Here is a 16,444-nt window from a genome sequence, read left to right as displayed (position 1 = left end):
GACAAACATCTGTCAGGGTTGGTCTAGGTATACTTGGTCCTATCTCAGTGCAATGGGAAGGATTAGGTCATTTCTCAAGGTCCCTTCCAGACCTTCTTTTCTATGATTCTCTGATAATAAAACATGAAAATGGGAGACATTTGATTTGTTTCATATTTTAAGAGAGACTCTAATATCATCACAGGTTCTCAAATCTGGATCTAGTTTGGGGTATTTTTTATTTCAGGTTTGGTCCATCCCCTGTTATCATGGACGTCTTCTCCTCCAGTCAGTCAAGGCAGGAAGGGAGAGGAACTATACTTGGTGAACTCTCTAATGAGCTGGATATAGGAAAGGGGCAGCTGGTCACTCATGAAAACTGTAGGAAAAGAAGGGCACTGTAAAATGCTAAAGGGTAATGGTTTGTTTTGCACCAGTTTTATATTGATGTGACTGTTGATTTCAGGAGAATTATTCTTGATCTAAATCCATGTAAGTGAGAGGAGACTTGGATATTAAGTTTCAACAAGGTGTGCTTAGAGGGATTGTGTCTGAATGAGCCCCAAGCTAAGCAAACCTGGCGGACTGTGAACACATATGAACTAAAAATGTCAGTTTGGGTTTGCATGCTTCTAAGAAGTTATTAGATTCACACACCCCTGTGGTCAGCACAAGTGATTAATTGTATTTTTTCAGGGCTCTGTAGTGCTGTGTTTTATAAATTTCCTCCTCAGAAATCAATAGTTCAATGGCTTTAGTCTTGTCTGGACCATCATTTATGTGAAGATGTCTATACCACATCTTTAGGGCAATTCTGGGCCCCCAAAATCGAGAACATTGTTAGAGAAGCCGTAACAGTGAGATATGTGCTATTTGTTCAACTGATGTGATACCCAAGTACCTCTTGGGAGTTGTAGATTTCCTTTTAATGAAAGAACTGCTCAGTTTACCAGGCAGAGTTAGAAACAAGTGCGGATCAGGGCAAAAGCAAATAAAATGGAAAAAAAGTTGAACTAAAGAAAAGCTTTAGGAGTGTGTGAAAAAGGAAATGAACAGAGGCTATTGCTTGCATGTTAAAGACTTAATAACTTGCTAATTTTAGCAAACAGCAGCTGAGAGGGGTTAAAAATACAATGTTTCTGATCAGGGGCAGCATGTTAAGAAAAATTGTTCCATCTACCTATTTATACCACTCATCACTCCAGTATCTGGGTTGGTGGATCTGAAGAGGTCACTGAATTTGGGACAAGGTACACTTTTCTAATTCACCTTGTCTAATAGATGGTGACAATAATGAGGCCCTGAGAAAAGCACGACAAGCAGGAGAAGAGGGTTCTTTACAGAAAGACTCCTGAGAAGTCACAATTTGGATTTGGTATTGAGCCTAGAAGCAAGGGTTAGAAAGCTCTGGCCAAGGAATTCAGATGCTAGGAAGAATTTCAGAGATGTCAATTTATAGCCTGCATAAGATCTTGCTTGAGGATAAAATAGGGTGCAAACTGTGGGACTCTTGGTGTAATGGTAGTGGAACCAAATGTAACTAATGATCAACCCAGCCAAATTCTCTGTAGTCCCAACAGTACTATTATCCATGTACCAGCTGTAGCACTGGGTTCTGGTGCATACTTGACACCCCAAAATGTCTCAAGCCCCACATACAGTTGATGCAATTAAAATGTTTTCAGGTCTTGTTACTAATAGGAAAAGTATTATTTTATTGGTTCCAACAGATATTCCGTAAACATATTCATAACATTTACTGGTAAAAAGACAAAAGCAAACCTAAGTCACACCTACTGTTCTGTATGTAGATTTTTTTAAAAGATCTTATGCTGATCCCTGTTCATCAGAGTAAAGCGTTCCCGTGCTATGAACCCTAAACCTAGCTTGAGGTGCTGATCTCCATGTAGTCTGTAAATTTCACCAGTATCCTATTATATTTTAATGATTGCTTAAAGGGCTGCATTTCATATTTTCTAAAGCACCCATTCATTGATTTGGATTTAACAGTGTAGTCAGAAAGCTAATGTGCTGTTACAGCAGGGAGTCATAAGATGGCATTAGACACTTACACACACAAAGGCTTCTCTAGGCTTCTGAGAGATGAACAGCACACACCCAATCCAAAATCTATATGCTCTTAATTTTAACACTTCTAACATACTTGGCATATTTAAAACTCAGCCAGTAACCATATGTATAATGTACAGGTGCTGTTTTACACAGCTGATCATTATTGTTTTAAAGCTGTTGTGGAATAGTTCAAATACGTAAAGATTACTACAGAAAAATAAATATACTTACACATTACGATTTCTGTTAAAATGTTCTGGTAATAAATAGTTAAAATAATTCTGCCCCAGGACAACGGGATATGAAATCATTCCAGCTCAGACAGGAAAAATATGTCCTGTTGGAGGGCAGTTCCACCACTCGGGGCCGTTGCGAAGACTTGAAAAAACTTTTACAGGAAACATCCCTGGACCATACTCTATCAGTCAAAGGGCTTTGGATCAATCCCTTAGTGCTGCCTGCACCCACATTACTTTTCACCATCCCCAACACTAAACAAGATGTCATTCTTTATTGGGTTGACCACATCAGATTCTAGGGCTTTACTCCTTTAGTCTGATTCCAGCTGGAGTAATGCAAAAGAACTTAGATTAAAGAGAAAATTGCAGACTACAGCTATGAAACTTCACGGGACTTGTCTACATGCGGAAAAAGGCCACAGCAGGTAATGTGTGGGAGGTACTCCGCACTAACTCCCCATGTGGACACGCTTACTGACCATTGAGAATGCCTTTGTGTGCAGTAGTTTAGTGCACTTTGGAAGCACATTAAGCTAAACTACTCAAGCGCAGTTGTAGTGTGCAGTAAGAACATTCACAGGGGGAGTAAGTTAGGGTGTGAATTTAAAAGCATACTAGCAACTCTGGACTAACTTCCTCATATAGACAAACCCTTACTAAAAATATGTCTCACTTTAAAAAAAAGGAATCATTTTAGTTCATATACTAGTCACAAAACAAATTTTATATCAATCTTTATAGAAAGGGCCCCCTACTCTCAGTCTCCCATGAAGCAAAGTGTATATTCCATGGTCTTACGTCATTTGGTGGTACTATTTAGCCCGTGTGATGAAGTGGGAATTAAAAAAAAATATTTTAATGAAGCCTATATGTGCCTCCGTGTCCCCTATATGCTGCATTTTGACCAAGTGGGTGAAAAGGGACTGTTTGTTCCTGGGGCAAGCTAAAACACAGGTGCAAAGGGTGACTCACTTTCTGGAGCCTTAGATTCCATATCAATGGAGCTCTTGAGAAGACACTGTCAAATTCAATAGCCTGGACCTGGACACCTAGGAACCAATGATCCAGAGAGATATGGACTTCAAGCTGAATTTCTCCAGCTTGGGGACAAAGAACTGGGGTGAGGTGGAATTTAAGGGCCAGCTGTGGGAAGCAGTCAGGGGCACATGTAGGAGTCTGACATAGGAGATCAGACAGAGGGACAGACAGAGCTTGAATAATGGGGACTCACTGCAGCTTGACTGGGCTCTGGCTACCCAGAATGGATTGTTCTATAACCTTAATTTCTCTAAACTAACCAAAGTTTTCCTATGCTGTGTTCCAGTCAACTAATAAACCCTACTGTTTCACAACGCTGGTGGAGTGTGGCTGCAGGTGCTTGCAGAGGTGCATTGTTCCTTAAGGCTGTACAAGTTTTCCTCAGGGTCCTGCCTCAAAGTGGGACTTGCTGAATGGTGCTCATGATGTGAAACAGGAGTGCTGAAGGCCTAAGGAGGCAATGAAGCTGCGCGGCTTACCCTGAAGAAAGAGTGGGGTCCTCCCAGAGACTGTTCCAAAGCTGGGGCCATAGCACTGATCCTGTGGATCTGTGACAACCCTTACTGATTACAAAGATTGTATGAAATCATGCAGCTGTAATTTTGTACTAAGACGGACTACTTTGCAGTGGGAGTTTTGCCTGAGTAAAGACTACAGGATTTGGCCTTGTATTGAGTACCCTGACACAAAGAACCCTGTACATAGAATCCTGCATAGGCGCCAACTCTGTGGGTGCTTCGGGGCTGGAGCATCCATGGGGAAAAAATGGTGGGTGCTGAGCACCTACCGTCAGCCCCCCTATCAGCGCCTCCTCTTCCCCCAGCGCCTCGTGCCCGCCGGCAGCCCTGCCAATCAGCGCTTCTCTCTCCCTCTCTGCACCTCCCACCCACCGCAATCATCTGTTTCACAGCATGCAGGAGACTGGGAGGAAGGGGGGAGGAGTAAGGATGCGGCGTGCTTGGGGGAATGGGGTGGGAAGAGGTGGAGCAGGGTTGGGAAGAGGTGGGGTGGGGCCTTTAGGGAAAGGGTGGAGTGGGGGCAGGGCCTGGGGCAGAGCCAGGGGTCAAGCACCCTCCGGCACAATGGAAAGTTGGCATCTGTGGAGCCCTGCTCTCTAAAACAAGGGGCAATGAAGTACACACTATATTTGTATTTGGTAAATCAAACCTACTGGACTTTTGTTACTTGGCACTCATTAGTGAAGTTTATACTCTAGCCCAGAGATAATTCCCTAGGAGTTTCGCAGTAACAGGTAGAAAGGGGAATTCCTGAAATTGCACCTATATTTACAGAGCTCTTAACAGTAATTTCCTGAAGTTACAAGCAATTGGTGTATCTTGGAAATATTTTTGTGCTCTGTAGTCTGAAGTAACTCTGTTGACACAGGTGTTACTGAAGGCAGAATTTGCCCCTAGACTGTAGGTGTGTAAGATTTCTGTTTATCCATTACTTTTTTGTTTTCAGCTTTTCTTCTCCAAACAGCCAGCCACTTTACCCTTGGCGTGTCAGAGGGTTGAATTTTAAGGATAATCTTTTCTGTGTTTTTACTTAGCCAAAAGGACATTGAGCTAGGACTGTGACTTTTGCACTTTCTTCAGTCAATAATTTCTTAACATTAATTTGAAACAACTTTAAATGGACCCTCTGTGGACCCTCACCTATCAGTTAAAAGGGGAAAGAAAACTACTTAATTGCACCAATGGTATGTATAGCTTAATACACCTTGAAATATGAAGTTTGCACCAGTGACTAGTGGCTGTAGTTAGCAGGCGGATAACACTGGTGTTAGACTAGACATAAGGAATCTGGCTGGGCCAGTCACTAATACATTTGTCTCGTTTATCATTCCACCATCAGGCCTACGCTTTTTTAGGAGTCAGGTACATGCTAAGTACTTTTTTCTTTATGGTGGATGTAGTGGAGTAAAATTACTCTCATATTGTAAAGGTTTTGGAAAGCGTCAGATAATGATTTTTTTGTTTATTCTGGCCTGGTTGATACTACCCATTTGAAATTTCAATTAGTCATTTCATCATTACAATTACCCATTTGTATGTGTTGATCTTGTCTCTGAAACAGTGGTGATACGACAGAAGAGTTGGTGAGCAAGTCTGTTCCTGTTAAAACCCATTATTCATTCTTTTCTTTCCCCTCCCAGTGCAAAGAGGTCTGGTGGTTTCTCTAGTCACCTCAATTCTAGTACCAAGTCATCATTCACCATCTGCTCCCTGTTTATCAGCAGCATTGTCACACACAGGTGACTTGGTGGCTAAGCATACATCTATAGAGCATTTACAGTCCTTCTGTGTTGCAAGATCTCCAAAATTACTCTCAGAAATCAATTATTTTGAGGATTTTCTTCATTGTCACTGAAATATGCACAATATAACTGCTGCTGAGCAACACTTGGTCATATTGAACCCCAGGATTTTGGAAAGCAAAAGACCTCCTCTTTATTGAACTTATAACAAAAAATTCCAATAAATCAGCATATTACACCAGAGATTATAACTCATTATAAGCATAGACTAAACAAATCTGGCCACAAATTCATATTAAGCAAAATGACGAATTGATTTAACTTGAGAATGCAGCATAATCACAATCTCAATCACTGGTCACTCTTCATGGAGAATCACACATTTGTAACCACCATAACCAAGGTCTGTCTTTTCCTGACACCACTTTCCTTATCCATGATTTTGAAAAGTCTCTCTTTTCCCCGCTTCCCAGCAGCCTGATGCCTGAGTTTGCAGTAGTCCAGTGTAGCAAGGACCACTGGCCCACCCACTTCCAACAGTAAAATTTCTGTACACAAACCAAACAAATCTTGGCCAGCTATCTTTAAGGTATACATGGCGTGTAGCTAAGGACCTCTCCTGAAACAGAGGTTAATGGAGAGAAAGCAAAGCCATCAAAGAGCTGAGCTCCTCTTTGCCCATGGTCCAGGCAGGGCCAGTCTAACAACTGGTGGTGCCATATCCAGAGTGGGATTCCATACTAATAAAAGGAGGGAAATCAGGCAGTTTCTTCCTCCTGTCTTGACTCCAGGCGAGTGGGAAGGGGCAGACAAGCAGTGAGTTTATAAAGTGAATGAGAGGGAGATGAAGCCAGCTCATGGGTCACAGAGCATTCCCAGTGGCTTCTGGCTTTATTTGTGTTTAAGATTGGACCTATGTCATTTTTTATATCAATAAATTGCTCAGACCTGGCAAAGTTTCCTCCTTTTTGCCTTTTCCTGCATGTAAAACTGGGAAAGGACATTAATATAAAATTTAAGTTTTTGAGACATTGCAATGATATACAGATTGGGTGTTTACTAAGTGATTATACTGCTGACTTGCTATCATTGTAATTTGCTTGTTTTGAACCTTTGGAGTTCCTCTCCCAGCCCTGTCGAATTTGTGTGAGTGGTCGTTCTATACATGGGAATATCAGAACAAATTTAACGGCCAGGACGATGCAAGGAACAATGAGAGAAAGCATATATGCTGCAGGAAGATACCATCTATACATTGAAGGGTTCAAGAATCTCTTCCCACCGTAGACCAGCGTATGTGCAGTGCACAAAATCAGTGTCAGGTATCCCAGTTTGGACTATTGGGAGGGGAAAAAAAGAGCATCAGTTAAGATTGTAAAGTAAACTTTACAGTAAATGCTATTTACAAACTATATAACTATTGGGATATAACCAAAATTGGGACTGAACTGAGACTGTTTAGGTGAAATTGCTTTATATTCTTAACCAAAGCTTTTTACTTCTCAAAATGTTTGCTTGGCAATTCTGATAATTTTTGCCAGGTCACACCTAGGTCCAGCTGGTTGTAATTTTCATGAAAATTGGTGAAAATGAATCCAGAGGCCCTAGCTCTTTAGAGGCCATAATGATAATCCAACAAGAGTTTTCATATCATTCAGGTTTCTTCACCAAAGCTTCCTTGATAGGAGACTTTCCCCCCCCGTTACCCAGAATGGGTGCATTGAAGCCAACCAGTGCTGCAATGCTTCCTATGAACCAAGTGCTAACAGTAATCAGTGTTGCACTGTCACCAGGGTTGTACTATTTATACCCACATGATATCATGTGCCATGAGTTTACCAGTTTTGCTTGCACATGAGCTGGACCTTAGAACAGGTGACTCACTAGAGGAAAGGCAGGCTCCCTATAGGTGTCCAACACGAGTGGGGAGGCAGGATTTGTAGCAGCAGGGATGGCTGCTAACACAGCCAAACAAACTGCGACATGCCCCACTGGCTCTCTGATATCTGGTGAAGTAGGTCTAGCAGTGTGGACAGCCCACATCTTTGTAGGTGGGACAAGCAGTGTCAGGACGAGTGAGCAGTAGGGGCAGATGATGCGGTTGAGTGCCAGATGAGTGCCATTGACAGACTTACAAGAGAATTCAAACACAGAGAGAGGGAAAGGGTCAAAGATGGAGCAGAGGCATAAAGGGGCTGAAGAGGAGGCAGAAAGAACAAGTACACATGAGCAGGGGCAATTTCAGCCTGGCTAAGACTGGCACTTGATGGCACTATACCGAATTAAATGTTGATACTTTGTGCTGCAAAAAGTTCTCCGTCACTGACCACCTCAGTGGACCAACCATTTTACAGTTTATAGATTAAAGCCATTTTGTAGCCTTAATTTTTTTTCCATAAATGGAGCATAAACTTCTCATCTGACTAGGATGCGATAAAGGTGCAGGCAGTCAAGGAGCACCCCCTTGCAGCCCAGCATGACGCTGCTGGAGTGCCCCACCTTGATTGCCCCAAGCGGAGCAGCCATAGATTTCAGTTTAACAGCCCAGGAAAGAAGAAGCAAATTTTTTTTTTAAACAAAGTACCATCTCCCCTTTTAAACAGGCTTCAGCCCAGGAACCATTACAACAAACAGCTGGTAGAGCCCTGGTTCAAGCTGCCCAAACTTAAAGTCCATACCCAAGTCTCTGAATCAGTTCCAGGTCTGTCTCCTAGTGCCTATGAGAGCAACTGTCATTCACATCAGCCTACCTGACATCTACTTCTCCCGTGCTTCCCTGCTTCCCGTTCCTTTTATAGAACTCAGCCCTGCCAGGGCCTCTTTGATTATTCCCAGGCTTTAGTCTCCAGCCTGTCCCCTTAAAGGAACAATACCCTTTTAATCATACACTCCATTCCTTTACTGATGCACAATAGCATCAGTACTGCTACAAATATGTATGTCCTGATTTTCAAACCCTGGGACCTCTGAACGATGTCCAATTGCTATGTTTGAAAATGAGGTAAATGCGGCGATGAAATCCGAGCTAACTCTCTCACCCTCACCCACATAAACATATTTTTGGCTAATAGTTCTGATTGTTCTGGGGGATGGGGCATGTTTTGCCCAATTCCTTTTAAGAGATGCTTATGATCTCACAAAGACGGGGGGAAGGCTGGGTGGCTTATAGGGAGAGTCTAAAGAAAAGCTACCTCCTGCCAGATAGAGTGCATCATTTTATGACAATCACTTAGAAAATCACCACATTTTTCCAGTGTTGAGAGGGGAAAATGGATTGTTAATATTGACTTTTCTTTTATGAAATGGCAAAAAGTGATGGTATAGTTGCTTGTATGTTGCCTGAATATTGTTGGCACTTCACAGTGACAATAACTGTCAATTTATTCAACACAGTGAATTTCCAGACTAATGTTAACTGAAATTTCAACATGGAGTAAATACTTCATGAGTCAAAATCATTAGTGAAAGAACATGGGTTTTTAATCAGTGGCTGAATATTTCTGGGGTTTACTCGATGTAACTGATCACTCTGTTTTGTACAACCATCTTCTGAAATCAACACATTTGTCATTGCACCTTCTCATTTGTTGTTTGGAAGTTCAGTTTTCCTAATTTTACTTTATGTAGGTGGCGGCCGCAATGCCACCATCATGAGCTACCACGGAAACACAAAAGTTGACAGCAGAGTGCAGGGAATGCAGCAGAGAGAAAGGACATGAACTTAGTTTTTTAGTTGAAAGAAGGTATATTTCTCACCTGTACAAATCGAAATTCTCTCCAGTTGACGCTGTTGCTGACAGAGGGCAAGGAAGTTATTCCCAGCAAGATAAACAGAAAAAATCCCAGGATGCCTAAAGCCAAGTAAGAGTCACTAATCCAGCCCGTAGTGTTGTTAAATGGATTTGTTCTGTTGTCCTTTATCTGAAGAAGAAAAAAAATCACATATACTTTAATAGTACAGTAGCTGCAGCTCCAATGGACAGAAAAATGCCTTTTAACATGAGGTTTCTTTAAGGTGAACTGAAAAGGCTTTTTGTAAATAGATTAAAAGAATCTGAAACAGCAGACCAGATTGTCTCATGAACAGAGTGGGGTCCTGAACTGCCAGCATGCAGGGCCTTCCATAGCATGTGCCACTCAGAGGCAGCAGATACAGTGTTGCATACAGCCTTAGTGTAGCATTAATATAGCTTTGTAATGTGAACAGTACATTTTGATAGACCTATTGATGATTGAGGGAATATGGTTATTTTTAAAAATAAGGCATGACTTTCTGAATGTCAGTAAATGTGCCACTCTCAAAGGGATATGCAGAAATATGGAACATGTACCTCAAAATTATTTATAATTAATATTTTTCTGCACCTGTTGTTAATCACTACACTAGCCAGAAGGAGGATTGAGATCAGAAGTCCCCCATTTAACCACAGCACCAGTGATCTTTGGAAATACAGATGCCTAGAGGAAACACCAAAGATACAAAGAAATTCACTAGCATAAAATCAATACAAATATGACTTTTGACATGAAATTCTGAAACTCAACCTACAAAATAGTAGCATACATGGGTTGCGGGGAGAAATGAACAGAAACTTACCTGAGATATGACGTAAACATTTAATCTCCATCTTACATAATAGCGAATAGGGATAACAAGAGTATACAAAACATGTAGAAAAGCAAAAACCAAGGCTACTAATCCAAGCTGTTTTCTACAGAGCATCCATTTGTCTAGCCATTCTGGGAAACGACTGTATTTTGTACCTCTGTGTAACTGGAGAATTGCAGCAATTATGCCAGGAAGGTAAACCAAAGCAAGAAGGATGAGTGCCACTATGGGGCAGACCCGATTTGGAATGGAAATTGCAATAAAAAATGATAAGTCTTTGTTTTCATATATGTAGGGGTAGATTACATCACGGATCAAACTGTAGAAGAAAAAAAATGCACTTAGGCCAATAGCCAAGTAGATGGGAAACTTCCACATTGGAAAGAGCTGCAGGGGGTAATTTTCTATCTCTTTGGCTGCCAAGAGAGAGCCTTGATCCAATGGTGTAAGACCAAGAGTCCGAACAATATCCATCACCATTTGTTTGGCTTTGTTGTCATCTCCACAGACAAACACCTGCAACAAAAAGAATGGGCTTTATTTTGACATATGTTTGGGACAGACTTTTTTACTATTGACCTGTAAAATAAGACCTTTAAGTTGACTGTATTTCCAAACTTTCTAGAAATCATTGGCTTTCTTGCTAGTCTTTGATGCAAGGGTCAAACGATAACATTCTGCTACTGAGAATCGGAATCAGAGGTAAAACCTTTTCATTGGGGAGGTGGGAGGTTTAAAGTGAAACAATCATATATATGAAAATAGCAAAATATAATACACTTAATGATATTTAGCTAGAACTGTTGGATTTTAGCACACGCTTTGGAAGACAACTTTGTCAAGCAATTTGTAAACACAATTGCATCTTACTGGCATAGGGTTCTCTAGGATTTTATACAAATGGTCACAATCTTCCACTTTTGCCCCACACATATAAAGCAGTGATTCCCAAGGGGCCCAGAGCAATCAGGATACAGGTAATAGGAATATAGATCACCTGTCATTAAAATAAATATTTCTTTTCAAGGATTCTGAGAACAATGTAGAGGGAGCCTTTCTCATATGGGTATGCAGGGTAATAGAAAAGCGTACCCTCACCAGCCAATTATCATGTGCACAGGACAGCCAGAAGGGATGGGCGGGGGGTGTTTTGGGAAAGACAGTACTCATCTTGGAGTCTGGAGAAAAAAGGCAATCTGCTCTCATTCAGATCCACAATAATGGGGATTTTTGGAGCTTCTGACCATAGTGCAGTTTGAAGGGAGCTACATCTGTGCAGAGATAAGCCTGGACAGGAGTACAAGGCACCAGATCCTTGGCTCTACCCTGGCAGTACGAAGCAGGTTTAATGATGGCTTAAGTGACCAGTTGAGGCAGCACATGGCGTAAGGGAATTCTGATGGTTTCTGGCTGCCAGAGCAGTCCCTTGGGAACAGTTGCACCTGGAGCAGCTTAAAGTAACCCCTGATGTTCCAATAAGCTGCTTCTCAGGCCTACCCCAGCACACAGTGGACCAAGGATCAGAGAACCATGAAGATGGCTAACAAACTCCATAGTTCCTCCAGCCATCCCAAGCTGCCTAAGTATCAGAATCTCCATGCCCTTCTTGCCCCCTGCCCCTCCCCTCAAAACGTCTAAACTCCGGATAAGTCCAGCCTTGTTTCTGAACTCTGTGGGAAGGGACACATCTGCTTCCACGCTTATCCACTACCTGAAAGTAACCAGAATGGAAGTGTGATTTATACAACTTGATATTTCCTCTCCACCCTACATTCCTTTCTGTCTCAGTTCTCCTCCTGCATTGTCCAAGTGCCCTCATTATGCTTCTTCCTCTCTTGTTTCCCTCTTCTCTTGATTCTTTGGTTCTTTCTTCTCAATTCCTTTCCTTAGTCTTTCCCATCTTCAGCTTCCTACAACCCTCATTTCATCCTGGTCTTCTCCCTCTTTTTAACGTTCCTCTTTTGTAACTTACTAACATTTTAGATGATTTTAAAATCCTCCCAACACTGTAGATACATAACAGTTGTTCCCTTCTTTGATCTCTGTTAACATCTTCCTGTGGTTTGAGGGTCGGGGACATGTGCTTAACGATCAAAAGGCAGGGAAAATCAATTTTTTAAATGTTGGGGATAGAGATTTATTTCTAGGCTAAGATCAAACCATCATATTTGAGCATGAAAGGATTTTTTGGCTTAGTTATTTGACTGAACACAGGGGATCATAATGAAAGTTGCACCTGAACCTTGTCTGATACTTTTCTCTATTATTTATATGTATTTTGCTGTTTTGTTCAGAAATTGCCATATGATATAATTTACAAGAAGCTCTTATTTTTTCATCTTACCTGTCTGCTTGCATCCAACGTGCCTGACTGCAAGGCCCATGCTGACACGGTGTTAAATGCTTTCACTACCTTAGCGCCTGGCACCAGTTGAGCAAGGTATTCTGCATTGGATTCAGGATATTGGTTTATTTTGAGGTTGTTGCTTACATCCACCAATACTTTTCCATGGAGAACTTCAGTTAAGTCTGTGAGAAAGTTGTAATGTTGTCTCTGAATTGCTACAATAATAATGTCAGCCTTCTGAGCAGCCTCTCCATGGCTCAGCACCTCTGTGCCTTTGGGAATCAGACTGGAAGTCTGTGGATTTCGGCTTCCAAACACTATTGAGTAGCCACACTGGAGCATTTTATACCCCAGAGATCTTCCAAAATCTCCTGTTCCAAAAATACACACAGTCTCTTGTTTATTAGGAGAGTTTTCAGCAAGAGGGATCATGTTGGAAGAATTTTTCTCCATATCTAAAAAACAGTAATAGGGAAAAACAGGAATACTTTGAAAAGGACAAACTAGCATGGTGCTTTGATTATACCAAAATGTATATTAGAGTTCTCTTTGTTTCTTGGACTATTTAACAGGACAGTCTAACAATAACACACATTGTCAGAGGACTTACTGTGCCGTTTTATAAAGAAAAGTAAAGTTAATTTCTTTCATGGGCTTATAGCGCCCTACCTTGCCCCCCAGCAGACCCTAGATGCGGAAGAACTGTTTCAGTTCTCTTCTCTGAGGGGAAAAGGGGGAGAGAGGGCAGGATACAGAGAGAGGAAGGAATAGTATTTGCCCCACGTTTCTGGGTCATTTCTGCTTACTTTGTTGCCAGAAACAAGTTAAAGGGGAACGTACCAACAGAAATCAGAACCTGGAGGCTCTTTGCAGGAAAACTCAAAGAAGAGACATTACAAAAGGAGCAAGCTGGGAGCTCCCCTCCCCTACTCAGTGTTTTATTGTTATTGCTCTTCAGTGCCAAAGTGTTTGATTAGGAAAGAACCCCCGGAGAAGGGACTACTGAGGTACTAGGCTATTAGAGTGTATTTCCTTTACTTATAATAATTCTATTATAAGCAATGTATAAATATTGATCTAGTAGGTATTTATATGACCCACTTCACTGTAATATCTAAGTGCCTCACAATCTTTTTTATCTTTATTCTTTATTTGCATTGTGGTATCACCTAGGATCCCCAGTGACCAGGACCCCACTGTGTTAGATGTTCTACAAATACAGGACAAAAAGACAGTCCTTGCCCTAAAGAGCTTACAGTCTATGTAGCCTCTCAACACATCTGTGAGATAGGAAAGGACTATTATTCTCATTTTACTGACGGTGGACTGAAGCACAGAGAGACTAAGTGAATTGCCCAAGGTCATGCAAGAAGACTGTGGCTGTGCAGGGAATTGACGCCAGGTCTCCTGAGTCCCTGGTAGTGTCCTAACACACCACCACCCTTTCTCTACGTATCTATACATATTTCACAAAGGAAACCTATTCAAAAGGACCCATAAGTGGAAAGTTCTAAGAAGCTAGTATTTGTATGCTCTGTCATGTGATACTACATTGTACTTCCTTTGGACATGTTTAAAAATCACTCTCTGTTGGGTTTGCTGATGTCCTCAGAGACTGTGATGTGGTGTGTAACCCACAGGCCCTGAAAGGGTTAATGTGAGCCTGAGAGGTCAGTTATGGTACCTGGGTGCACCTGGAGGGAGAGCCAGGCTTAACGGATCATGAAGCCCAGCTGGGCAGGAGCAGGCTGGTTAGCATAAAGCCAGGAAGATGAGAGCAGAAGAGGGCTAAAGGGAGGGAGTCTTCAGTTACTCTCTGGGTACAGAGAGGTGGAGGACATCCAGGGAGGAGAATAGGCCCTTGATCCTAGCCCTGAAAGAAGGGTCTACCCAGAGAAGTTACGAGGAAGAAAGCCTGAGAGAGGCTGGGTTAGAAGAAGCCCAGGGAAACAGCAGAAATTAGTGGGATTGCACAGACTGTGACTGCTCGTTATGGGGTTCCTGAGCTGGAACCCAGTGTAGAAGGAGGGCCTGGGTTTCCCTACTGGCCACTGGGAAGGTGGCACAGGACCTGGCGATGTGAAACGGAAGACTGTCTGTCTGAGGTGGCACTTGGACAGCTTGTCTGATGGGACTTTGTTACCTTGAAAGGGGAGGACTATATAGTGACCTGGCTGGAGGGACAAGTCACAAAGAGGGAATACCCTGAGGCACAGAGAGAAAGAGGGGCCACAGTATGAGCAACTAGCAGAAGGGGGTACAAGACAGGGTGAAAGCTAATTCCCAGATACTGCTAAGGAAGTGCAACTGTGATGAGTGAACCCCTTTACAGAGACTCAAAGGGGAGGAAGGCTGTAGAATTCCCTCTTGTGGATATTCTTATATTTCAAAGCAGAATAGCAGCATGTGTAATACTGATTAATTGCTCTGAGCCACTATATAGTAAATGCAACATTCCTTTTTTAACATATTCTGTACTATAAAATGGATGATCAACTTTGTTTGAAATATGGCAGTATCCCACTCAAATCTTCCAGAGTCTCTAACCGTAAGAAGTCAGAAAGGTGGCACTGAATGAACTGTTTCAGAGTAACAGCCGTGTTAGTCTGTATTCGCAAAAAGAAAAGGAGGACTTGTGGCACCTTAGAGACTAACCAATTTATTAGAGCATAAGTGAAGTGAGCTGTAGCTCACGAAAGCTTATGCTCTAATAAATTGGTTAGTCTCTAAGGTGCCACAAGTCCTCCTTTTCTTTTTACTGAATGAACTGTGTGGCAGTCATGCCCTTTCCTAACTGAGATTTGAATGGAAATCAAATGGCTGTTTCTTTGTGACATGCAGAATTAATTAATATTATAAACATTTTATTTAATGAAAGCTACAGCAATAAGAAACAAATCTACAAAGTGTCTCCAGTGTTCTTTAAAATAGAATACCAAACATTTAATTTGCTGATGATTGTTTGGGGCTAAGCACTTGCCCAAATGATCCAGCAAGCAATGTTCTGACCTCTAGAGACCTTAAATATTGTTTTCTGTTTATATGCCTCCAATTACAGGCCAAGCACTCTCAAAACTAAATGTTCCTCATGTAGGCCTTGCCATATGATTCTTGAGAACTGGAGTAGGAGAGATTACATAACTGAATTCACCCACACCTGAAACAAAGGACAGATAACATAGTCTTTTACAACTCTTCAGGGTGACAGTAATCACACTTGGGCTGGCTATGGCATAGTATAGTGGTAATAAACTGGTTTGTAGGAGCCGAAAGTATAAGAGGTATTTATAGGCTTATAAATATTGCACTGGCTTGTGTCGGAGAGCAATGATGATTAAATGACTGTATTTCAGGGCCCATCCTGTTCCTAATGAAGTCAATGGGCATTCTGTCTTTGACTTCAGTGGCGGCAGGCTCCGGTCCCAAAAACGCCTTTAAAGAAGGCTGTCTGTGTATCTTTTCCTCTATAGCAGGGGTGGCCAACCTGTGGCTCCGGAGCCCCATGCGGCTCTTCACGAGTTAATATGCGGCTCCTTGTATCGGCACCGACTCCGGGGCTGGAGCTGCAGGCGCCAACTTTCAATGTGCCGGGGGGTGCTCACTGCTCAACCCTTGGCTCTGCCACAGGCCCTGCCCCCACTCCACCCCTTCCCACCCCCTCTCCTGAGCCTGCCATGCTCTCGTTCCTCCGCCCTCCCCCTGCAGAGCCTCCTGCATGCCATGAAACAGCTGATTGGGAGGTGCACGGAGGGAAGGGGAGGCGCTGATGGGGGGCGGGGGGGGGCTGATGACGTATTACTGTGGCTCTTTGGCAATGTTCATTGGTAAATTCTGGCTCCTTCTCAGGCTCAGGTTAGGCACCCTTGCTCTATAGCACACTGGGCTCTTTTCTCTTTCAT

The 16,444-nt window shown here is 42.3% G+C and overlaps 1 protein-coding gene across 2 annotated transcripts in view; it reads right to left on the bottom strand.

The window, feature by feature from the left end:
- Positions 1-5,776: 5,776 nt before the first annotated feature.
- Positions 5,777-16,444, bottom strand: part of STEAP4 (STEAP4 metalloreductase) — a 30,160-nt gene continuing 19,492 nt past the window's right edge. For both annotated transcript variants that reach the window (XM_084620325.1, XM_084620326.1), the window contains exons 2-5: positions 12,543-13,000; positions 10,187-10,714; positions 9,346-9,510; positions 5,777-6,926 (exon numbers count right to left, since the gene is read on the bottom strand). In XM_084620325.1, the coding sequence (XP_084476451.1) occupies positions 6,657-6,926; positions 9,346-9,510; positions 10,187-10,714; positions 12,543-13,000 (1,421 nt within the window). In that variant the 3' untranslated portion in view covers positions 5,777-6,656. The remainder of the gene's footprint in view (positions 6,927-9,345; positions 9,511-10,186; positions 10,715-12,542; positions 13,001-16,444) is intronic.

This window comes from Lepidochelys olivacea (genome assembly GCF_965140295.1).
Source record: "Lepidochelys olivacea isolate rLepOli2 genome assembly, chromosome: 2".
NCBI classification, from domain to species: Eukaryota; Metazoa; Chordata; order Testudines; family Cheloniidae; genus Lepidochelys; species Lepidochelys olivacea.
Note: the sequence above shows the minus strand (reverse complement) of the source record. Positions and strands in the feature narration are given on the sequence as shown.